Here is a 25103-nt window from a genome sequence, read left to right as displayed (position 1 = left end):
GCTGCTGAAGGGAGAGCAAAATGCTCCGGTCTTATCTGTGAGGGGAGGCAGGCTCAGTGGGCAGGGTTTGCGCAAAGGCTGCTCGCTTATAAGCAGCCGGCAGGAGAGGCAAAGCTGTCTTGCAAGGCACCGAACGGGGCCCCCCCCCAGCTCCGTGCACTGCTCCCGCCACGATGTCCCCAGCGCTGGGACTGCTGCTGGGGCTGAGCCTGGCGAGTGCCCTTCAGCCCGGCCTCGAGCCCCCCGTGTTTGACCCCACCGAGGAAGGGGCCGCCCTCTTCGCCAGCGCCTACAACAGCACGGCCGAGCTCGTCCTCTTCAACAGCGTCTCAGCCAGCTGGGATTACTACACCAACCTGACAGCCGAAAACGCTGCTCTGCAGGTGGGTGGCGGGACAGGGGCGATGCCACCGTGGGGGCGTCCCCAGCACTGGGGACTGGGGGAGAGGCTGGGGCATGGTGGGGACAGTTGGCATGGTCCCCTTCCTCCCTGCAGGCTCTTGTCTCGGCACCCCAGGATGGCAAACCAGGGCTGGGACTTGTAGTCCGGGAACCTCAGGTTTTTGCCCCAAATTGATCCCTGGAGAGGCTCTGCCCTGGAGTGACAGCCTTGGTTCCAGAGCAGAGTCCAGGTTATTTTTAGAGGTGGTTCCTTCCTCCCAGCACCTTCCACTTTCCTTCCCCCCCTTCCCAGACCGGGGTCAGGTGTCAAGTGTCCCTGTCCCCATCCCTGCCTGGTGCCACCACCTCCCAGCACTGTGCCATGCCAGAGCTCTGCCATGTCCCAGGGCCGGGGGCTTTTGGTTTGGGGCAGACACCCAAAGCTTGCACAAGCAAGAGGGAGGCATCAGGACCGAGGCTGCCACCCCCCGTCCCTGTGTCCCCAGCCCGTGGGGATGAAGCCGGCTTCGGGGAAACACTCCGTGCTACTGGGAATTTGCCATCAGCCCAGCAGAGCCCCAGCAGGGAGTGATGCTCTGTGCATCCTGCAGGCATGTGCATGTTTGGCCGGGGGTTTGCATATCTTTAGGCTGGATTTAGCAGGGCAGGGAGTTTGAGCAGCCCAGGGACTTCTCTTGGTTGGGTGAGCTGCAGCATGGCCCCTGCTCGGCGCAGGCTGGGGAATCATGGTGCCTGGGCAGGCTGCAGAGGTTTCCCGGCTCTTGCTGTGCCCAGGGAGCTGCTGGCTGCCCCGGTGTGGGGGGCACGGCCACGGCACTGCACGCAGCTTGGAGATATACCTGCCACCCCATATAGCTAGTGGTGCATGGGGGTCAGTGCAGCCCTTACATGTATTCAGGGACCCTAGCATCACTCCCATGCCCCTAGGGCCGCCATACAGCACCGAACCCCTCCGGATCCCACAGGGCAGGGGCACGGTGTGCCCTGCGGCAGGAAGGAAGCACATCTTCCTGCATGGGGGGAAGATTGCCACCAGGTCTGGCCACTGCCAACTTGACAGGACACCCGAGAGCACCCAGGTGCGCCTTCAGCCTTTTTTTCGTCGAGCTGATGCGATGCCTGGACAGATGCTGCAGCACAGCTGGGAACCTTGGGGCAGAACAGGAGCATCCCAGCTGTGCCAAGTCCAAGGTTAGGGCCAGGAAAGCACCTTGTATGGATTTTTCTCAAGGGGCATTTCCAGGCCAGCTCTCACTCTTTCCTGTGTTAATAAATGCCCAAGGATCACAGCCAGGTACTCCCTGCCATGTCAAGGCTCCCAAGCCAGCCCAGGAAGAGGAGGGGATCTGGCCCCTGAGATCAGCCCATCGACGGGGCAGCAGGGAGGTGTGCCGTGGGATGGGGAGGCACTGAGTACTAAAGGGTTAACAGCTGGCCAGCACGACCTGAAACACCGAATGTGGGGGATCTGGGGAACCCCTGGGCCAGGCAAACCCCCCCCCCCATCTATAACACCTGAGCCAGGCTGCCATGGTGAGGGATCCTCCGGGACCTGCCACGAAAGGTGGCCCCAGGACAAAGCGACATGGAGGGGCAAGAGGCTGAAGACAGGGCATGCAGCCATGCAGGGATGGACAGAGGGACTCTGGAATGACAGACAGGGAGCTCAGCCGCAGGAGAGGGAGATGTACCACCTTCTGCAAGCTGGGGCTCTGGGTGAGAGGCAGGCGATGGTGTTTGGGGTTCGAGGCTGCTCATGGGTGCAGGACTTCTCTGGCAGAGCAGCCCCAGCACCCTGAGCCGAATCCTGCACTGCCGAATCTTCACTGTGCAACCAGGAGCAGGGAGGGACTGGTGTGGGGGGCTTTGGTAGGGCGACTTGGGGGCTGTGGGCATCCAGGGGCCTCTGAGCCCCACAAAGGGGCACCCCCACAGAGAGGGCTCCCAGCTGTGGTGGCAAAGGACCAGGGCTGGTGAGTACGGCTGTGGCAAGGGGGTCTCGGGTAGCGCCGCCGGCCTCGCCTCGCTCCGCCGGAGCTGTCAGGAGAGTTTAGGGTACGATTCGCCTGACCAAACACAGGCGCCTGTTCAAGGAGAAGATGAAACACAGCTGTACTTTGCTTCCTACAGCTCCCCCGGTTCTGCAGGGGGGTCTGGGAAGGGGTAAAGATATCACCCGTTTAGTGGGGCGATGCAAGAGCATCTTGCTCTAGTGCAGGGTGTCCATGGGGCTGGGGCATCCTGGCATGTCGGGGGATCAGGGCTGGTTGGTACCCAGAGTGATGCTGTGGGTGCTGGGATGTCCGAGGGAGGCAGTGGGTGCCCAGCAGTGGGCAGCCAGGGGCACCCGGCACTTTCAGCATCCCCACCCCCGTGTCAGCCTCCATCCCAGGGCAGCCTCCAGGCCTGCTGCACCGTAACTCCCTTCCCTCCCTGCTGCCAGCCAAGGGAATGTGAAGATTAAAATAAAACAAACCAGGCTTGTTGGAGCCAGGCTAAAAATGCCACAAATAACAGCTAATGAGCTCCATAAATCATGCCACGATGGCACACGGACAGCGAACAGGCTCTCTGCACCTTCTCACTCCATCCTGCGCATCGCCCGGGCCGGGACACTCTCAAAAGACCAGTGTTTCCTGAAAATACAGCTGACACCGGCTGGGCTGAGATGCAACCTCCTGCACTACACCCCATCCCAAAATTGTGGCTGTTGGCCACGGCTCCAGCTGCCTAAATAACCCCCCGCGGTGCAGACAGCTCCCTGCCGTCCCACAGCCCTGGGAAGGGAGGTCAGGGCTGGCAGGAGATGGGCGACAGTGAGAGACCCAAAACTGGGGGCTCGATGCAAATGGGTGCCCCTCTGCAAGGTCAAACCCAGATATGGCACTTACAGGACACAGGCTGCAGATAGCCAAAGGAGAAAGGTATAGATCTAGCAAGGAGGTATAGGAAGGAGAAAAGTGAATGTGGCATCTTTGTAGTTTTCCTTTGGGCTTCTGCAAAGGTGCGAAACATCAGGAATGGGAATAAAATGAAGACAGACCTCAGAGTTCCTTCTGAAACTGGGGTCTGGCAGCTGCCAGAGCCAGCCCGGGAGCACCTGGACACCCTGCCTGCATGGCGTGGACACCCCTGTACCAACATCTCCACCCTATCCACGCCACGACACCCCGGAGCCACCTCCAAAACATCCTCAAAGGCCACCTTGGCGGGTGTTTGCTGGGAGCGCCACAGGCAAACAGGGGCTTCAGACATTGCCATGTCAGCTAGAAGCTGATGTCTCTATCTATGAATGTCACGGACTGGGGACAGCCCTGCCTGCCACCTTGTGTCCCATCCCCTCTGGCTCCCACAAACCCTCATGGCTCTGAACCCAGCCCCCAAACCATCACCTGGGTGGTGGCATGTCCCAGGGCTGGTCCTGAGTCCCCATGTCCCCTCTCGCCGTGCAGGTCGAGGCATCGCTGGAGGAGCAAAACTTCACGGAGCTGTGGGGGAAGAAAGCCAAGGAGCTCTATGGCAGCATCTGGAGTAACTTCAGTGATCTGCAGCTGAGGAGAATCATTGGCTCCATCCAGACCCTGGGACCCTCCAACCTGCCCCTGGAGAAGAGAGAACAGGTAGGAGAGTTGCTGGTGAAGCCCTGGGCATTGCTGTGGTGCTGCGAAACCCCTTAAAGGGATTTTTCCCAAGCCTCCAGACTCTGTTGCTGGCCCGTTGCCCCTCCATTGCATTTTGGAGGGTCTCCCTGGCCTCTGCACAGGAAAGACAGTGATGGAGGGGGGAGATGGGGTGCTATCTCCAGGGGAGGTGGGGTGCCTGCTGGCCCCATTATCCAGCCCTAACCTCATCTCGGAGCTATCCCAGTGAGAACCGGAGATTTCCTGCTTACACAGAGCAGTCTTGGGCGTCACCTGGAGACCAGCCACGCTGTGCCTATGGCCCGGGGCCAGCTGGCTCAACCCCCACTCCCCAGCGTTCCTTGGGGATGCAGCCCACTGGAAAGGAAGGCTGCTGCAGCCACCCGGTTCCTAAGCCCTCCCTGCGAGGCCACAAATGCTGTGCCTAAGTGACACAGCTCTGCACTAGAGGCATAAGGACATCCTGAGCCTTCCCCATCATGGTCCTGAGCTTTCAGGGGTGTTTACCTAAATGCAATGTGATTTTGATTTCCATGCATGAAAATGTTGCCAAGGCTGAGGCTGGCAGCCGCTTGCCTCCGCACAAGCGCAGGGACACTGGCACTGCTGTCCCCTCCAGCCTCGCCCATGCCTCCGTGACAGCCCTCCCCACTGAAACCCTGGCAAAGCCCAGTGATACGATCCTTTCCAGAGAAGTGTCGGCCCCGGTTCCTTCCAGGAAACCCATCCCTGCCCTCTCCCAGATAACAGACAACATTATGTCTCCTCCCTGCACATCTGCCACATTTCGCCTGTCCCCGGGCAGCTCCATCCTGCAGCTGCCACCATTGCCCGTCTCCGTCTCCTCCGCCCGGCCAGAGCAGAGGGATGGGAGCGGAGAGGGGGACAGAGCAGAGGAATTTCCTTCCCTGGGAATGGGCTCCCCAGGCAGGTTCCAGGAAACCTCCTGTTGCTATTGTTTGCTGTTGTTGAAGTTCACAGAAATAAATCATCCTCCTCCTCCTGCTTTTCTTATTTTTTTTTTAACCCGCTTAGATAAACAGGCCGTGCTGCAGCCCCGCTGACAAAAAGAGCTTTATAAATAGCCCCACTCTGGGACACCACAACCGCTCACGCCACGTTCGAGGGGTGTTAGGCAAGTGGCTGTGCATGGTTTGCCTGTCCCAAAGAGCCTCCCTACTCCCACCATGTGAAGGGTGTAAAACTCTGAGTGATAACATGCTTATCATCTCACCCAAAACACACTGTGTAAACACACCAATCCTCCTCCACATCCCTCTGGACACACACACACGCGCTCCAGAGCTGGGAAGTCTGTAGATCCCTCCTGAAGGGCCATTCCCATGCCCTTCCAGCTCCAACATCTTTTCCTTCCCCGCAGTACAACACCATCCTGAGCAACATGGACAAAATCTACTCCACGGCCAAGGTGTGCCTGGCCAACGGTACCTGCTGGGAGCTGGAGCCAGGTATGGTCCTTGTCCCGCTGCCCCTGTGGGGTGCTGAGCACCTCATGGCCATGAGTTTGTCCCGGTCCCCACATCCCCAGTGGGCTATGGTTGGCAGGTCCCACCCATGTTCATCAGGGTTGTCCCGGGACGAGGATGGATATTTGGGTCTGGCCCGATGGCAGTGGTACCTCTGCAGAGCTACTGTGGGATGTGACTCCCTCTCCTGCCCCTCTCTCATGTCCTACATGTCCCCTCTGTCCCAGACCTCTCGGACATCATGGCCACCTCCCGCAGCTACAGGAAGCTGCTCTATGCTTGGGAGGGGTGGCACAATGCTGCAGGCAACCCACTGCGCGCCAAGTACGAGGAGTTCGTGAAGCTGAGCAACGAGGCCTATCAGATGGATGGTATGAGCAGGATGGCGGGATGCAGGGCATGATCAGGCATCAGAGGTGGGAATTGGGGCCGGGACAATGGGGTGCCCTGCTGCTCTCCCCATCCTGCATGCAGCCAGGCATCCAATTTCCATTTCTCTGGTGCCAACACTTTGGGGAAAGGGCCAAAATCCTACTGCTGTTCCCTCGTCCCAGCTCTTGGGGCTGGGTGGGGGGCAGCCCCCACGGGCTGGAGCCAGAGGTCATTACTGCCTCCCTGGCAGGATTCAAGGACACAGGCAGCTACTGGCGCTCCTGGTACGACTCAGCCTCCTTCGAGGATGACCTGGAGCATCTCTACAACCAGCTGGAACCGCTCTACCTCAACCTGCATGCCTTCGTCCGGAGGAAGCTGTACGACCGCTATGGTCCTAAATACATCAACCTGAAGGGTCCCATCCCTGCTCACCTCCTGGGTAAGAGGAGGCACCCTCCCCAGCCTGTGCCCAGGGGTGCTGGTGGGGCCAGAGGGGCACATGCAAGGCCATAGTGGGACAGGAAGGTCCCAGTTATCACCATGTTTCTTTTCGTCCCAACCTACCACCAGCTCTGCTCCAGCTGTTTTCTCTTCTCAGGCAACATGTGGGCTCAGCAGTGGAACAACATCTATGACCTGATGGTCCCCTACCCCGAGAAGCCCAACCTTGATGTCACAAGCACCATGGTGCAGCAGGTGATGGCCTGAGGGACTCACTGGTGGCACCAGGGGGACAAAAATGGGGGGTGTTGGCCAAGGCTTGCCCATAACCTTGACCCCATGGGAGTGGTTTCTCATACCTGCATAGGGGACAGCAGAAAAGCCATGTCTGGGAGGGGAAGGGACAAAGAAATGACACCACTCCCCCTCTGGCAATGACCAAAGAGGCAGTGGGTGGGCAAAGAGGAAGGATAGTGCAGTGGGACGGGTGCCAGTCCCTGGGTTGGGGGCTGCGTCTACACCATCACACAGCTCCAAGCACTCCTGGGGCACCAGCCCTGCTCCCTTCTCCTGTCCATGCTGGGCACCACAACCATTGCTTGGTGCTTCTTAGGGATACTCACACCAATTCTGGGGCCAGGGCTCCCCATCAGGGTGAGAGGGGCAGGACCCCTGTCCCTTGAAGACCCACATCATCCCCATGGTGCTGTGAGAGCATCAGAGGCAATGCCCAGGGCATGGGCAGCCCCTTCCTCAGCCATAACCCACTGCCTGCTGCCCACCAGGGCTGGAACGCCACCCACATGTTCCGGGTCTCAGAGGAGTTCTTCACCTCCCTGGGGTTGCTGGAGATGCCCCCCGAATTTTGGGAGAAGTCCATGCTGGAGAAGCCAACAGACGGGCGTGAGGTGGTGTGTCACGCCTCGGCCTGGGACTTCTACAACCGCAAGGACTTCAGGTGTGTGGGGACATGCCGGGGACCAGGGCTACAGGGTAAGACCCTCCTCCATCCCCCTTGGTGGTCACCATTTTGGGTACCCTCAGCCTGGCCGTGCAGCCCAACCTGTCACCTTCTGGGGTAAGGTCTTGGGGCACCATGCTGCCCTGCCTTCCCCTCCACTGGGTCTTTCCCCTACCGCATTGGGTGCTGCCACCCTCTCAGGGACTGTGGAGGGTCCTTCCCATCGAGCGGGTGCACAAGCAGCTGGGGTCCCTCACTCAGCTCAGGCAATGCTCTATTTTCACCCGGCAGGATCAAGCAGTGCACGACGGTAACGATGGAGCAGCTGTTCACGGTGCACCATGAGATGGGCCACGTTCAGTACTACCTGCAGTACAAGGACCAGCCTGTCTCCTTCCGCAGAGGGGCCAACCCTGGCTTCCATGAGGCCATTGGTGATGTCTTGTCCCTATCTGTCTCCACCCCCAGCCACCTCAAGAAAATTGGTCTCCTCAACAGTGCCACTGAGGATGCAGGTATGGCAGTGATCCTGGGGATCTGGGTGGCCCGGAGGCCTCAGGCACTGCCTGTGGCACCAGGAAGGGTTTGGGACATGCCATGGTGGGCTGCAGTCTGGCAACACAAGCCAGAGTAGGCAAGACCCCATGTGTGCTTTTCACCCATGCTTAGTTCAATGCACAACCCCTTCTTGTTTCCATGGGTCCGTGTAGGACCCTTCATGGCTCCATCCTCTTCACCCCCAAGAGTGGGAGGGATGCTCTCCAGAGCTTGTCTGTTCCCTTCTATTCTCCATCAGAGCCCCAAACATGAAAGCACCATCTTTGTGCTTGATCGGCTTTGACCTTTCCAGCACTGTCCCTTCCCTCACCAAGAAACACCCACCCCAGGAGCTCCTGGTGTAGCTCTGTGGAAGGATCACTGAGCAGTTACGTGCACAGTCATGAGGACAGTCAGCGGGTGATGTTTCTGCCTGCCAGCTGGCGCAGCGGAGGAGGACTTGTCACCGCAGGGCACTGCCGGCTTGGCAAGAGTCTCTCCCCCCGCCCAATGTCTCTCAGCTGACATGTCAAAGCAGACGGCGGCAGAGCAAACCAAGCATTCACACATTCCTGACACAGGTGGCTGCTTTGCGGAGGAGGGACAGTCCTGGGATCCTCCTGCCTTGTTATTATATACGTTTCATTGTGGGGAAGCCATTGCAGCAGCCAAAAGCATTGGGCCAATGTTGCATAAACACCACAAAGCAGATGGTCCCTGCCTCAAGGCATCGCTGCCTGACTAACCAGCCCTTGGCAGCTGTGCCACCATAGCGATGGCAGCCAACAGTCCCTCAGGGCAGTGCTGCCAACACCTCTCTGACCCCACAGCTTCAGCTAGGTCTCCAGCAGGTCCTTCTCCAACCTTCCTTCCCCAACCTTCCTTCCCCAGGTTTCCTCGACGCAATGAGGAAAAGCAGATGTCACCATCCCCTATGCTCCCCATGATATGGTGGTGACTGTCCTAGAGTTGACTCTGGTTTTGGGTCTAAACCGTGAGAGCCTTTGCAGTGGTTGTCACATCCTGCAGGTCAAAAATCCCTTCACCCTGAGGCCCCAGGGTGAATGTGTGAAGAGGGAACCAGTAGAGTTACACTCACCAAAGACCTTCTCACTTAGAGCCAGGCTGAAAGCAAGGGGACACTGCACTTGTCACTCCCATTGTCCCTACTCCATCAAAAGACACATGTTGCCCCAAGTAGGAGCTGTATCTACAGAAACTTCCTGTTTCCTAAACACCATTCTCTAGGGAGCAAAATTATATGTTGAAATGCTGTCCCCATTTCTCATCCAGATCTACTCACCCTCTTGCCCACAAAAAGTCTAGTGGCCATAGTGCTGTTCAGCCAGACTCCTTCCCAACCTGGTTCAGGCTCTGTTTCATGCAGAGAGCAACATCAACTATCTGCTGAAGATGGCCTTGGAGAAGATTGCCTTCCTGCCCTTTGGCTACCTCATTGACCAGTGGCGCTGGAATGTGTTCAATGGCCGCACGCCCCCAAACCGTTACAACTACGACTGGTGGTATCTGAGGTAGAGGACAGTCACCAGAAGTGGACGGGGGCTTGCAAGCTGAGGCTGTGCAAGGAAGACAGCAAAGAAGGAAGGAAGGAAGGAAAAAAGGGAAAAGTAGCCATGGAGATCCTGGAGAACGATACATAGATGGGTGGGCAGGTGGGATGGATGGGTAGATGAGTGGGTGGATGGATGGATGGAAGGAAATACATGGAAGCGCAGTCTAATTGTGTAGATTTCTTAAGCCTCCCCTTCCCATTCCCTGCCTTGGTTCATCTGCCTCCCTCTTTCCAGCTCATGCTCTTGTTCTCTGTTGTCTGCAGAACCAAATACCAGGGTATCTGCGCTCCAGTTTCGAGGAATGAAAGCAATTTTGACCCTGGAGCAAAGTACCACATCCCTGGGAACACCCCTTACATCAGGTAGAGGAGAGCTGATGAGGGGACAGAGGCTTGGGGAGCAGAGGTAGTGGGTGCTCAGCTCTGTGGGCAGGGATGGGGATGCGTTGCTCCTGCTCGAGACACAAACACTATGCAACACATGGGAGCACAGATTGTGGGGAGCTGACATGTGGCCAGGTGCATTCCCCCACACCCTAGGACTTGTCTGCTTCCCTTTGTCCCCAGCGCTCACCTTCCATGGACTTCCTTGGCAGGTACTTTGTGAGCTTCATCCTTCAGTTCCAGTTTCACAAGGCGCTGTGCCAGGCGGCCAACCACAGTGGTCCCCTGCATACCTGTGACATCTACATGTCCAAAGAAGCTGGAGCCAAACTCAGGTGGGGACAGAGGAGGGTTGGGACAATTGCCACGGGCAAATGTGTGCATGGAAGCTGATGGTGTGCAAAGGAAGGAAAGAAGAAAGGAAGGAAAAGTGGCTGGAGAAATAGCTTTGTGGATGGATGGATGGATGGATGGATGAAAATACATGGAAGCACTAGGGTGGGGTGAGTGGTCCTCACCAGAGTGCTGCTATTGTCCCTGTCATGAGCTCCCACCCAGACAAGAGGTCACTAAAGCACATTTGGTTCCTATTGACTCCCTGGGTGTTAACAAATGCATATGTGAAGGGGAGTCCTCTTTCTGGAATGCAGGACAGATGGGAGCTTCAGAGGCAGTTCCTAGGTTCATGTCCCACTCAGGAATAGCATCTTCAACCCTTGCAATGCTGAGATACCATCACCGCTTTTCTCCCATGCATCCCCTGGCCTCATGCTGGCTCTTGCTGTCCCACTTCTCTGCAGGGAAGTGTTGAAAGCTGGGTCTTCCAAGTCATGGCAGGAAATCCTGTTCAGCCTCACTGGCACGGATAAGATGGATGCTGGGGCTCTCCTGGAGTACTTCAGCCCTGTCACCAAGTGGCTTCAGGAGCAGAACAACAAGACCAATGAGGTGCTGGGCTGGCCTGAGTTTGACTGGCGTCCCCCTATCCCTGAAGGCTACCCTGAAGGCATTGGTAAGGCTGCAGCTCCATCCTGGCTCTGGGGAGGGGCAGGAAGCAGTCTCCCAAGGGACATCACTAACCCCAGGCAGGACAGTGTTGAGGGAGGTCTCTGCTGTGGGTGGGGGAGGTATCCATGCCAGGAAAGAGAAATAACCAACTCCACATGGAGTCCCACAGGGTGTTGCTTCCCAGGAAGCAGGTGCCATTAGCCAAACTCTTGACGTACTGTTGTCTGAAGCTGTGGCCGTGCCACTGTAGTAATGCCATCAGTCATGGTGTGACGGGTCATCTGTTTTCAGCTGCATCCTTTCTGCCCAAGTGGGAAGGTCTAGGGCATGCAGCGTGTCCTGTTATCCCGTCTCCTATCCAATGGAACACACCCAACAGGACCCTTCTGGCCCCATTCTGTGGCTCAACCTGCTCCCAAGTTGTGGCATCCTTCAATGGACCTGCAGTTCTGGGAAAAGCTCAACCATGGTTTCTCCATGGGGTGGTGCTCTTGCAAAGAGAAAGAATCTCCTGACTCCCCTTCTCTTCCCCCATTTATCTCCTCCTCTAGACAAAATAGCAGATGAAGCACAAGCTAAAGAGTTCTTGTCCGAGTACAACAGCACAGCTGAGGCAGTGTGGAACGCCTACACTGAGGCATCCTGGGCCTACAACACCAACATCACTGACCACAACAAGGAGATCATGGTATGGGAATGACCTTGGGGCTGTGCGGGGAGAGACAACAGCCAAAGCAGACAGCTGGTACCCAAGGCATGTTTCAGATGAGTTCTGAAAACCAGGGCATCCTCTGCCCCTAGCCAAGGGGTAAGGTTCTCATCCAGGAGGTGCCTTTTCCATGAAAATCCTCGTCATGCCATGAGGTACCTACTAGGGCAGCCATGGGGAAGTTGTCAGTCATGGCATGCCAGGTGGTGTTCCTAGTGATAGACTGTGTCTCAGGGATCTCCTTGAAGTAACTCCTCTTCTGTCCCCTCCTGCCCTTGCAGCTGGAGAAGAACTTGGCCATGTCCAAGCACACCCTTGAGTATGGCATGAGGGCCAGGCAGTTCGACCCCTCCGACTTCCAGGACCAAAGTGTCACACGCATCCTCAAGAAGCTGAGTGTCATTGAGAGGGCAGCCCTGCCTGAGAATGAGCTGAAGGAGGTGAGCTGCAAGGAGACAGAGCAGGATGGGGCGTCCCTTGCCACTGTCTTGTGTGGAGACACAGGCTTCTCCCAACTTTTAGGAAATGCCACTGGGCAGCCACCTCTTGCCCTTGAACAAGGTGATAGTTTGGTACCATCTACACAAAGCCACGATCCTTGTCTCCAGGATTTCCCACCCAAAAGTTGCCTATCCCAGGCTGCAGCAGGGCCTGGCTGCTTGGGTGGCAATGGCACATTGTTTGTTGGCCCTACTCCCTCCTGTACTGACTCCACTTCGCCTCCATTTGGGGTCACACTTGGCCTTCGAAGGGACCAGAGGAAAACACCTGAGGACATCTCAATGGGCTGTGACATTCTCCAAGAGCAGAAGCAAGGATAACCATCTTACATGATCTGATTTTTCTTTGCAGTACAACACCCTCCTCTCAGATATGGAAACCACATACAGCGTAGCCAAGGTCTGCAGAGAGAACAATACCTGTCACCCCTTGGATCCTGGTAAGATCTGGCAGGATGTCCAGTGAGTCATCTGCAACAGGCCCAGAAAGGAGGGATTTTTTAATAGCGACATGGAGAAAGGTCATGAAGGGGCCTTCTCACCTTCTCTGTGATGGCCCCTGAGCAGCACGTTGGGTCTAGCACCATTGCGGCAGTCCAGCCCATCCAACAGCATCACTTTGGCTTCATTTTTCTCTCTTCAGACCTCACAGATATCATGGCCACTTCACGGGACTATGATGAGCTCCTCTTTGCCTGGAAGGGCTGGCGGGATGCTTCTGGGAAGAAGATCAAGAACAACTACAAGCGATACGTGGAACTGAGCAACAAGGCAGCCGTGCTCAATGGTCAGTGTCCCGCTCCCTTAGAGACCTACCACGGTCTCAGCACCCTGTAAGCAGAGGATTGGGCTGATTGTCCAACTCAGGGCTAAAATCTTGAGGGTGTGGAGGTCCCACCAACTCCCGTGAGATCCAGTCTCATAGATAGGGAGGGACCTGGAGTGTCTGAGCAGCAAGACAGCCCAAGAAGGACAGCATCTAACAGCTTTTACCCTTTCCTTACCACAGGCTACACAGACAACGGGGCCTACTGGAGATCCTTGTATGAGACACCCACCTTCGAGGAAGATCTGGAGAGGTTGTACCTGCAGCTACAGCCCCTGTACCTCAACCTGCATGCCTACGTACGCCGAGCCCTATACAAAAAGTATGGTGCAGAGCACGTAAACCTGAAAGGTCCCATCCCTGCTCACCTGCTAGGTAAGGGCTTTGCTAGGCCCTCAAGCTGAATTGTCTCCCACCAGGCATAGTTTGCTCCAAGTCATGCCAAGAGTTGAGACTGGTCTCTGTTCAGCTCTGGCTGAAGGGCCAAGGCCCCATGAGATGGGTCTGCAGAAGCCAGTCTGCCCCAGGGAAGGGCAACACACTCAGTATGACTGGACCTCTCCTGTACGGGCGGGCTCATGCTTGCATTACCCTTGTGCAGGCAGGGCAGGGACCAGGCAGGGTGATCCACTCTGTGCAGGAGTTGGGAGTAACTGGTTGCCTTTGCTCTTCTCTTCCTGTGTCCCTCCTGCCATGCGTTATCCTCCTGTGCTTCCCAGGCAACATGTGGGCCCAGTCATGGTCCAACATTTTCGACCTGGTGATACCTTTCCCGAATGCCACCAAGGTGGATGCCACCCCGGCCATGAAACAACAGGTCAGTGCTTTTCCAGGCTGCTCTGGGGAAGCCCCTTGGGACGCAGCAAGCTTTGGCCGTTGCCACCACCCATGTTGCCAAATGCTCTGGTGCTGCCAAAAACCTTCATGGCTCATTCGTATTCTCTTCCCAGCTGGAGATGCCAAGGGCTGGATCCAGCTCCAGCTGCTCCCAAAAGACCTCCCCTGCATGGAGGAACAAGGCTGTCCCTGGCCTCCCATCCTTCCCAGCCCTTGCCACCCCTAGCGTTCCCCATTGCCCCTCACCAGGTCCTCTGTCTGCTCTCTCCCCAGGGCTGGACACCCAAGAAGATGTTTGAAGAGTCGGACCATTTCTTTACCTCTCTGGGCCTCATCCCCATGCCACAAGAGTTCTGGGACAAGTCCATGATCGAGAAGCCGGCAGATGGGCGGGAGGTGGTGTGTCACGCCTCGGCCTGGGACTTCTACAACCGCAAGGACTTCAGGTGCCCGTGGGGAGCAAGTGGTGGTCTCAGCTGATGTGGTGCTGGGGCAGATAGCAATGTCTTGGTACAATAAGGGCATGTGGCCACCCACATGGCATTGCTGGCAGGAACCCCCGTGGTGGATGGAGGGCAAGCAATGCCTTCCCTGCCCTGCCATGGAGAATAGAAAAGCCAATGAACAAGGACAGGGAATGGGGAGGGGCAGCAGGAGACGCAGGAGAAAAGAGAGAGACCAACCCAATGGAGTAGGACCAGCCTGGCCTGGCATCAGATGTGGGGTGGGGGCACATGAAAACGGAGACCAAAGGGAAAAATAGCTCAAGGGGGTGTGATTGTTCCTGGAGATTTTCACTCCAGCACTGCCCTCCCTTCTCCCCCCATCCCACATGTCCTGGTCCAGGATCAAGCAATGCACCGTGGTGAACATGGACGACCTAATCACGGTGCACCACGAGATGGGCCACGTCCAGTACTTCCTGCAGTACATGGATCAGCCCATCTCATTCCGCGATGGGGCCAATCCTGGCTTCCACGAGGCTGTCGGGGATGTCATGGCCTTGTCCGTCTCCACCCCCAAACACCTTCACAGCATCAATCTGCTGGACCAAGTCACAGACAACAAAGGTGAGCTGGCAGGGGAACACCACACAGCAAAGATGGGGGCACTGCTGGGGACAGCTGGAAATGTAGAGGGTCAGGATGGGATGGGCAGGGTGGAAGGGGTCAGGGACATGCATGGTGGTTTTGCATGCATGGAGGGGACAGGATCTGGTGGGGACACCCTGCTCTTGGTCAGAATGACCCATACAGGGTGGAGAGGTGGGTACAGTACTGCCTCACTCACACCTTCACACCCTGGGCAGAAAGTGATATTAACTACCTGATGAGCATCGCCCTGGACAAAATCGCCTTCCTGCCCTTCGGGTACCTCATGGACCAGTGGCGCTGGAAGGTGTTTGATGGGCGGATCAAGGAGGATGAGTACAACCAGCAGTGGTGGAATCTCAGGTGTGCTTGAATTCAGATCCCTCTTTGGTGCAAGGGCCTTGGTCATCATCCCGCTGCATGTTTTCTCCCTGTGGTCCAGTTGGCTGCAATGGGACATGATGAGATACATAACCCCTCACCCTGTCCTCACACCCCACTGTGTCCCCTCCCAGCTTACCCCACCTTCTCCTCCCCATGCTGGGTTAACTCTCCCTCTTTGGCCCAGGATGAAGTACCAGGGCTTGTGCCCACCAGCACCAAGGTCTGAAGATGACTTTGACCCTGGGGCAAAGTTTCACATCCCTGCCAACGTCCCCTACATTAGGTGAGTAAGCAGGGCTGGGGCAGGAGGGAAACCACTTGGACACAGAAGCAGGATCTCCAGTTCAGATGCCAGCGACGGCACCTCGTTTCATGGCTGGTGGGATACTTGGTGGTACCATCCTGAGGGCGCCGGGCAGCTTCAGGGACTCTGACAGAGCCTCAGAGAGGAAGCCTGGATTTGGGGGAATTTCTCCCTATCCAAGGAAGATGGGCTCATCCACCCAGGCAGCCATAAAACACATGTTAAAGGAGAAATGGCATCAGCGGGTTGGACTGAGTTGATGCAGGTGTAGCTCCAAAGCCAGTGATGCTCCTCCAGACTGGGAGGGTGCAACCAGGGGATAAGAGGGACCACATCCTCCTTTGCACAGCCACTAGTAGGGTCCATTCCCATGTCCTCACCTCTCTCCACCGCACCAGGTACTTTGTCAGCTTTGTGATCCAGTTCCAGTTCCACCAGGCACTCTGTGCAGCAGCTGAGCACACGGGTCCCCTGCACACGTGTGACATCTACCAGTCCAAGAAAGCTGGGAAGATTTTGGGGTAGGTGTGTGGGCAGGGCAGAGCCAAGACATTTATGTCCCCAAATACCTTAAAGCCAGCCCAGCAAGACAGGAGGCAATGCAGCTCCTGGTTATCCATCCCTTCCCTTCCCTGCCCCAGCATTGGATGCTCTGGTCCCTGGCCCTGGGGTGCGGGCAGGGGGGAACCCCGGGCAGGGGCACCTTGAGCTGGGTCCTAGGGCTGTGATTGCAAAAGCAGCCACTAGATGGTAGCTGGGACCCTGGCAGGTGGAAGGCTCCCTCCCTCCTCCTCCTCCTCCTCCCCCTATTCCTTAGGGAAACAACCCCTTTGCTTCAAGAAAAGCACCTGCAAAATTAACCCTTTCACCCAGAAACTGCTCTGCATCAGGCTGGATTCACTGAAGGGCTTTAATCCGTGTACCGCACCCCCCACCCCAAGAAAAACCTCCTTCCCTGTGCTCTGGGCTGGCAGCCCTGCGGTGCTGGGGGCATAGACTGTACCCAGGGTTGCTGACACCAAAAGCCCCAGGCACTGGGGAAAAGGGAAGGGCTGGTGACCAAGACGGCAATGGGGAACCCACTGGAGCTGATTTCTCCTGCCACAGGGAGGCCCTGAAGCTGGGTTTCAGCAAGCCGTGGCCCGAAGCCATGGCGCTCATCACAGGGCAGCCCAACATGTCAGCTGATGCCCTGATGAGCTACTTTGAGCCGCTCATGACATGGCTGGTGACGGAGAACAAGAAGAACGGGGAGGTCCTGGGCTGGCCTGAGTACAGCTGGACTCCTTACACAGGTATGTAGGGCTCAGCCAAACACAGCAGGTCCATGATGGGGCAGAGCTCAGCCCTCACCAGGGCCAGGATGGGGCACATGGGACAGATGGAGCTGTCTTGGTGCCCCTTGGCCACCCCAAAAACCACAGGGTATTTGGATGCTTCTTGATTTCCCATGGAGCTGAGACTAAAGAAAACATGGCATCCAAAAGACCAGCAAAGGGAGAGCTAGTGACCCAACACACCCCAGTCCATAGCCACCAGTACCAACTATGTCCCTTATTTCTCTATTTTCCAGCCACTCCAGCCCAAGCCAGCCCCAGCCGGACCGATTTCCTGGGCATGTCCCTAGCTGGCAATCAAGTCACAGCGGGCAGCTGGGTTCTGCTTGCCCTGGCACTCATCTTCCTGATCACCACCATCTTCTTGGGCGTCAAGTTCTTCTTAGCCAGGAAAAAGGCCTTCAAATCCAGCTCAGAAATGGAACTGAAATAAGGCAGCCATCAGCAGGGGAAGCATGGACAGGGTGCAAGCATGGGCATTTGGGCAGGCTGGCAGCATTGCCATGGGCATATTTGCCAACAAAGCCATGGGTTTCCACAGCCCAGGACTCCTCTCTCCAATCAGGTCAGAGGTTTTTTCCACTATGCAAGAGCCAAAGCAGAAAAGAGCTATTTATTTGTCAACGTCTGCATCAGGGGAAGAGAAATTCAGGCACCGGCAGGCACGGAGCCATCATGGGCTGCCCCTGCACCCAGGGCTGGGAGCTGGTCCAGCCTGGGTACCCACCAGCCATCTCCAACCTGTGGGCAAAGACACAGGGACTTCAAGTGACAGAGGGCAGTTTGGGGAGGGACGGAGCATGTTCCCACCCCCAGTTTGCCCACTGCCAGGCTGTTCACTTGCATGGATGAAAAATAAACCCATGTCTTGTCACCCCCAGAGCAGCAGCTCGGCTCCTTCTTGCGGGTGGGGTCCGATCTTAATGGGACAGGGCTCTCAAGCAGGAGAGCTGCCACCCCAAGCTAGTGCAGCTACAAACCCCTGGGGATCAGCCTGACTTTGGGGCAACACACCTGCAGCACCCAACCTCCCCGATCCCCATCATGAAAGCTCAGCATCCCCTTGCAGCATCCCCATCCTCCCCTAAGCCGCAGCTCCCATCGCAGCTGACAGCTTGTGGGTTCACCATGGAGCACGTGCCTAAGGAAGGGGCTGAATCGGGGCCAGAAATCCCCAAAGTCCAGGCCTGAACTGTTCAAATGGTTGGGGGGGTCACCAAGCCCAAGCTGGGACAGGGCTGGAGCTCTTGGCTGCTGTGGTTCCAGCACAGGAATGACATGTGTTTATGTAAGAGCCAGGGGGGCTCCGGGGTCAGCGATCACCTCCCGTCCTCCAGCTCCTGATTATCTTGGGATCAGCCATGCTTGAGGCTTTCTTCCACACCCCCACCCCCCATCTTTCTTCTGCTTCTGTAAATAAAACTTCATATTTGTTCTGCAGTGATTAGGTGCAAAACTAATCCCAGGCTGGGGATTATTGCAGCCTTAAAGAGCTGTGATCTGCTGCAGTCTGGAGCAGCAGGGGAAATGAGGGGATCTGGAATGATCCACCCTTCCCCCTCCCATCTGATGGCCTCTGCCCTTGGTCATGTCTTACATGGGGAAATGGAGGCCCGGGAGACGCTCGCTGCACCCAGGACAGGAGCAGAAGGCAGGTGTCTGCCACCCACGCGTGGTTTTTGTTTGCTTTCAAACCTCCTCCGAGCACAGCACGCCCACAGGGAGGTGAAACCCCAACCACTCGTCTTTCTGCCGTGATCCACCGACCTGGGGAGCAGCCACCCCCGACGCCTGTACTCACCCCATGTTCTTCCCACGGCCGTATCCTGATGCATCTGGTTTATATCCTGGCACACCGGGCACTGTCCTCTCCCCCCTTCCCAGCAGTGTGATGCTCATGGAGCAGAGACCTGGCACGGTGAGAGCTGGGTTTCAAGCCAAGTATATTTTCAGCCTGGGAAAGCAGGCTGGTGCAGGTGTACTCCATCCAGCTCAGCTCCTCACTGGTAATTTTGAGCCCCCCGGCTCTTTTTTGCCCCATTAGCAAAGGAAAAGAGATTTCCAAGATCATCAAGATCCTACAAGTTTAATGAAAATTGCTTTCTGGAGGAAAAGGAAAGAAAAAAAGAGCCACGCTGAACACTCTCACTCAGGGACTGCAACACAAGCTCAGCCCTAATTAAACATCAGAGAATCCACATAGGAGCTGACTCTGTCCTGGAATGGACACTGCTACGAGGGTGAGTGACGGGTGCACTAAACTGTGACCTCCTGCTCCAAGACAGATAGACAACCCAAGCCCACAGCCCATCCAGAAGAGAGGACTTGACACCAAGCTACCTTCAGCACAGGTCCAAGGCTCCACCCAGGAACGGGGCTGGATGCAAGGCTGCGCCCAGCCGAGCTCAGGGGGAGGCTGAGGGTCCCACCCTGACCTTAAATGGAGCTGCTGGGCGGGGGTGCCCAGGTGAAGCTTTTCAGGCCAATGAAGGCTGCTGGTGCCCTGAGGGCTCTGCCAAGCCGGCAGCAATGTTTTACAAGATACCTTTAAAACGAGGATGATTTCCCTTCCCCGTTGTGATAACATCTGGAGAGATTTTGCTGCCTTCTGGCTCCTGCATCATGCTTTCTGTTGAAATTAGGAGGCTTAGCAAAATTACTCCCTAAGGAGAAAAAAAAAAAAAAAAAAAAAGGAAAGAAAAAAAGAAAAGAGCAGAAGAAAGAGGAGATTCCCCCTCAATTCATGTAACTCCTCAAAGGGGAGCTGAGAAAGCAGCAGGTACCCCAGGCTTGTGGGGGGGCTGCCCTGCACCACCCTGCCTGCGCACGAGGGTCCCGGAGCGGAGATTTGCTTTAAAATCACACAAATTTAAAGCAAGAAACACCCTGAGTTCCTTTTGCCGTCTCGGGGACCCTTTGGGCAATGCAGAAAGCCATTTTCCATTTTTTTAACGTTCATTATCCGCTGCAGGAGGGTGGCTGGGGGGTCCCCACACCCCGCGGCCGCTCGGTGCTGGCGGGGGCCCCGCCAAGCCAGGTCTATTCTTAGCCGGCGGGCGGCCGGGCAGGGGCAGGCAGGGTGCGCGGGCCGCGTTCCTCGCATTCCCCTTCCCCGGGGACAAGGAGCGCCTGGAAATATGCAGCCACAGCTTGGCAGCAGCCAGGGGCCATCAGCGGGGGCCACCCCGGGCGGGGGAGATGGGGGAAGCAGCGGGGGGGGCCCCGGGGGACAGCAGAACTGCTGTAGGGATGTGGTGAGCCGCGGTCAAGGACCGGGGACTCCCCATCCCTGCCAGCTCCCTGCCCGTGGCATCAGCCCCTGCGAGCCCTGGCTGGCACCATCCTTCCCTCCCTGCTGCTTGAGCAGGGCTGGGGGGGGGGGAAAGGTGAATTTGGGGGTGAGGGGCAAGTGGAGCACCCCAAAGTCGCCCCCCCCAGCAAGCTCAGACTCTCCTCAGCCCTGTGGCTTAGCTACAATTCCCTACTGAGGGGGACAGGGACCAGGTCCAGCCCAAATGACACCCCCACCCTCCCAATGTCCCCTCCATCAAGCATCAGGCACCCAGGTGGTGCCACCCTCACCTGTGGACACATTGCACCGGGCACCCAACTGGGTCCCACCCTCACCAGGGGATGCACCCGGGGGTGTGAGTTGGCCTGACCCCCTCCTCAGCCCCACAGAGCCCCCACCCTGCATGGGCAGCATCCCCCCGCCCTGCTTCCTCAGGGTGCCTTGGCAGCAGGCCCCCAAAGCAGGCTCTGCCTGTGTCCCCATGCTGGTAGGGACCATCCCTACCGCTCGGGGCTCCCCCTCGAGCTGACACCATCCCTGCCGAGGCCCCGCAGGCGATGGGGAGAGAATTGCTGCAGACCGAAAGTGCTGCAGCCCCAAAGGACGGGGGAGTGTGTGGCCAAGCCCTTGGCACTCGGCTCCTCTCCCCCCGTGCCCAGGAGGGTTTCCAGCCAAACAGACACGCTGCAGCTGCTGCCAGCACCCCCCTCCCACGGCCGCATCCTGCTCTTCTCCGGCCTTCCCCGCAGCATCGCCGTAAATTATTGCAGCCGCCTGCTCGTCCCATCCATCCACCCGGCCCCAAGGACTGTGGGTGAGTCATGAGCCTGCCCTGTGCCTCAGTTTCCCGTGCTGTGTGACAAGGACGGGCAGGATGCCAGTGTGGCTGCCGTGAACCGAGCGTGCCACATCCCAGAGCCAAGTCCCCGCGGCTTTTCCTGCCACTTCTGAGTGGGAAGTGACTCTTGTCGGGAAACAATGTCCGTGACTTGATTTAATGTCACTGAGTCCTGCCCAGGTTTGCAGTCTCCCATCGGTCCTCCTCTGGGATGGCATGGTGGAAAGCCCAGGTTGATGAGGGTTAATTTTGGCTGCACATTTAACTGTTGTTTGTTTTGGGTGGGGTTTTATTTTATACTTAGCAAACAAAGAGTGCAGTGGTGAAAGCCTGGAAAATACATCAGGATTTGGAGTGGTGGGGTGGAGGAGGGAGCCAGGACAAGGAGCATCTTTCTCCCTGCAAAATCCATTTACAGCCCCAATTCCTCCCTCCCTTGTCACATCCCTGGAGCATCTTCCAAAAGTGAAGGGCAAAGCAGGGGCATGAACTGTGCCAGGCAGCCGGGACACTCGAGCCTGTCTGGGGACAGCCCTGGTGGCTGCAAGCAGCTTTGGGGACCGCGAGAGCCCTGTCTCTCCCTTGCCGGCTATGTTTGCAGTGTGGCTCTAATTACAGAAATGTGGAGAAATGCCGTCTCTCCGTTGGCAAACATTTCTCCTGAGAAGCATCAGCCAGCCGCTGCCGTGCTGGGATTCGAGTGGGTGCGCATCCCCTCTATCCCACACCTCCCATCCCAAATCCACACCCCATTTCACAGCTGTACCCCGTCGCCCGACGCGCCTGCACCTGCCCGGGGCAGCCCCTTGCCGTGTGAGTGATAATTCCCTGCACAGGTTATAATTCCCTGCACTCCCAGGTGGCTCCTTACGCACTTGTGCTGCAGGAGCGGGGAGGAGGAGGACACCCTTGGGAAGCACCCACGTCTCCTTTGCCCTGGAAATCGGGTGGTTTCCCACTGATTCCCTGGGGCGTGGGAAGGAAGGAAAGAAGAGGAAAGGAGCAAAACCTCAAAAACACTTGAGGAGGAGGAGGAGGAGGAGAGGAAAGAACTGAGTGAGGGAAGAGGAGGAGGAGAGCAGGGCAGAGAGAGAGAGGATTACTACTTGGCTGAATTAGAGGGAGCCCTTCAGCTGCCTTGAACAGCAGGAGAATTTGTGCAGAGACCCCAATTCTTCCTATTTGGGATAAAATGTAAGCACAGGATTAACTGTAAGCATATGCTTAAGACCCAGGGAATTGAAAGAAGACTGGGCCTGAAGTGCTCCAAGGAGGGCAGGGAGGCAGGGCATGGACTGACAGCCTCGTGGATGACCTGGCTCTACAGGGATCCACTGGGGGGACTGGGAAAGCCATGGGGGGACTGGAAGAGCCATGGGGGTGCTGGGAGGCTCCTGGAGCTTAGTCAATAATAACCTGAAAGGGAATGACATGACTCAACTCCATCTGTGAGGGCTGTGTGGGGAAGAGGGTTGGTAAGAGAGGCTCTTCCATCAGCCACATGATGGGATGAGACTCCCTGACCAGAGAAAGGATGATCAAAGTGGCCCCACTGCCATGGCCAGAGCAGGACAAGCCTTCCTGGGGTCACTCCACAGCCCCAGCCCTGGCAGAGGGGCTGGGGAGGCCAGGGCTGTGCCCTGCCCCATGCCCAAAGCCCCGCTGGTGCCCCTGTGCTCCACTCTGCGGACCCGCTCCCTGCTGGGGAGGGCTGCGAGCTGGCACGTGCCCTTATCGTCAGACACATCCGTGTCCACGTGATGTGTCCATGAGCATCCCGGACTGATTTATGGGATGAGAGGAGGGCAGGAGGCCAACCTTAAATCCTGACTGCCTGGTGATTAATAATCATAATTACGATCATATTAGCTGTAGTAATAATAGTTTCCTTTCCCTTGCAGAACTGGTCATCCAGGAATCTCAGAGTGGTTTCACAAGGCCGAGTGACCAGTGTCCCTATTTTCTAGTGAGGAAATTGCAGCACAGAGCTGTCTCCCTCGAGTCACCCAGTATATCAACAAGAAGACAGAGAAGGCAGGAGCCTGGACTCCGTGTCCCTCTCCCTCCCCCATGCTATTAAGCTGCATCTGTGTAATATAGAGCAAAACATCCTCCACGACTCGCAGTAAATCACGGCAGAGGCAGTGTGCAGAGTGGATGGGGGGAGATAATGGGTTTTTCACCCTCTTCAACAATAGAACAAGTTTTTCTCCGCTGGGGAAGGCTGACTTCTATGAGAGACGGAGATAAAAGCAATACCAGGGCTCTGAAACGGGCCTGAAAGGGCACCTGCCTTTGCTCGCCCACTTGCATTGCTGGCTCAGGGACAGGAGGCAACTCCGGCAGGCAATGCTGCAGGTCGAGTGCCCCATGGGCATGTCCTGGCCCCCATGTGTGTTGCTGAGGTGCACTAGAATATTAATTGAAAATCCCAGCAAAACACTCCTGCTGATGATAATGGACCATAATCCTCTTAGACCAATTTCATGCCTGAAAAATCGTGCATAACAAAATAATAATAGAAATCCCCTCCGTGGACGCTGTCCTTAGCAGTGGGCCTGGGAGACGAGGGCTGGCCAGAGGGGATTTCTCAGGAAGGGAAGGGAGCTGGTCCCCTCGGCCTTCACCCCTGAGGGGCACGGAGAGGTGGGCAGGAGAGCTGAACTGGGGGCTAGGTCCGAACATCTGCTCTAGCAGGGCAGTGTCGCCGTGGGACCCCTATGTCCCACAGAGACCTGGGTGCCCATCGGGACCCCTCTACCCTGCAGAGCCCATGGGACCTTCTGTGGCCCCCGAACCCTGGGACCCCCAGGACCCTCCACGCCCCCCAGAGCTCCCAGGGCCCCCTGGACCCTCTGTGTCCCCCAGGGACCCTCCGTGCCCGCGGAGCCCTGTGCCAGGCCGGGCCCCCCCATGCCAAGCCCCCCCCACGCAGCCGCCCCCCCGCCCGCCCCGCCCGCCCCTTCAGCACCGCCGCGAGCGGACAGCGCCGATCCGGGGCCCCGCCCGCCGCCGCCCCGGCCCCGGCCCCGCACCCCCGACCCCGCACCCTGCACCCCTCAGCACCCCCTCCTCTGCTGCTGCATCCTTGCACCCACAGACATCCCCCCCTCCAACACCTGCACCCGCCGGCGCCCCCTCCTCTGCCTCTGCACCTCTGCATCTCCTCCTCCGCCCCTGCACCCCCCCGCAGCATCCCCTGCACCTTAGCCCCACCTGCACGCCCCCCTCCACCCACCACCCCCTGCACCCCGGCATCCCCTCCTCTGCCACCCCCGGCACTACAGAGCCCTCCATCACCCCCTCCTCCACCACCCCCTGCACCCCATCACCATCCTCCTTCGCCATCCCCACCCCTCAGCACCCCCAGCTCCTCCTCCTCCAGCACCCCTCGCCAGCAGCCCAGCACCCCTTCCTTCACCAACCCTTTCTCCAGCGCCCCCAGCACCCTTTACCTGCACTCCCAGCAACCCCCCCCCCATCCCCACCACATCCTCCTGTCCCAACACCCCAATCCTCCAGCACCCCTGCCCCAGCACCCAAGGACCCCACTTCCATCCCCCCATCCCCCCCTGCCCCAGCACCCCAAGGACGCTACCGCCATCCCCCAAAGCAACCCCTGCCTCAGCCCCCCGAGGACCCCACCCGCATCCCCCCCAGCACCCACCTGCTCCCCCCCTCTCTCCGCCCCGGAGCACCCCCGGCCTGCGGGGCCGGTGCCGCGGGATGCCACGGGGGACCGGGCAGACCGGGGGGGCGCCGGGGGGTGCCAGCTCCCCGGTCGGCAGCTGGTGCTGCTGAGGGCCCCCCGGCGCCTCCGGCGGGCCGGGGCAGCGGTGACTAAGCACTTTGGGGATTTCTACTCTTGTTATTTTATTCTATTATTTTCTCCCCCTTTCAAGCGGGTCCTCTCCCCTTCCCCCCATCCTCATCCTCCCCGGCCGCCCCCGCCCGGAGCCGGGCGCGGCAGGGCGGGCGGAGGGGTTCCCCCTTCCGGCCACCGGGAGCATGGGAGCCCCGGGCCGGCTCGCCTCCAGAGCTCGGCCAGCCCTGGGGTGAGGCGGAGCGGGGCCGCGCCGTGCCGGGCCGTGCCGAGCCGCTCCGGGGCCGGGCCGCGCTCCCCGCCGCCCCCGCGGGAAGTTCCGCCGCTCCCGGGGCGCGCAGGGCGGCGGAGCG

The 25103-nt window shown here is 57.9% G+C and overlaps 1 protein-coding gene across 1 annotated transcript; it reads left to right on the top strand.

The window, feature by feature from the left end:
- Positions 1–173: 173 nt before the first annotated feature.
- ACE (angiotensin I converting enzyme) lies at positions 174–17585 on the top strand (the record flags this gene model as incomplete). Its single annotated transcript, XM_082331639.1, has 25 exons — positions 174–383; positions 3855–4022; positions 5425–5512; positions 5758–5901; positions 6153–6344; positions 6504–6601; positions 7132–7304; positions 7599–7822; positions 9232–9376; positions 9682–9780; positions 10014–10136; positions 10602–10813; positions 11361–11497; positions 11800–11958; positions 12371–12458; positions 12662–12805; positions 13028–13219; positions 13564–13661; positions 13955–14127; positions 14528–14751; positions 14991–15135; positions 15341–15439; positions 15859–15981; positions 16568–16755; positions 17034–17585. The coding sequence occupies 25 exons, from the start codon at positions 174–176 to the stop codon at positions 17228–17230; spliced, it is 3843 nt and encodes a 1280-aa protein (XP_082187765.1). The 3' UTR covers positions 17231–17585.
- Between the last annotated feature and the right edge of the window lie 7518 nt (positions 17586–25103).

This window comes from Platalea leucorodia (assembly GCF_965183815.1).
Source record: "Platalea leucorodia genome assembly, chromosome: 22".
NCBI classification, from domain to species: Eukaryota; Metazoa; Chordata; class Aves; order Pelecaniformes; family Threskiornithidae; genus Platalea; species Platalea leucorodia.
Note: the sequence above shows the minus strand (reverse complement) of the source record. Positions and strands in the feature narration are given on the sequence as shown.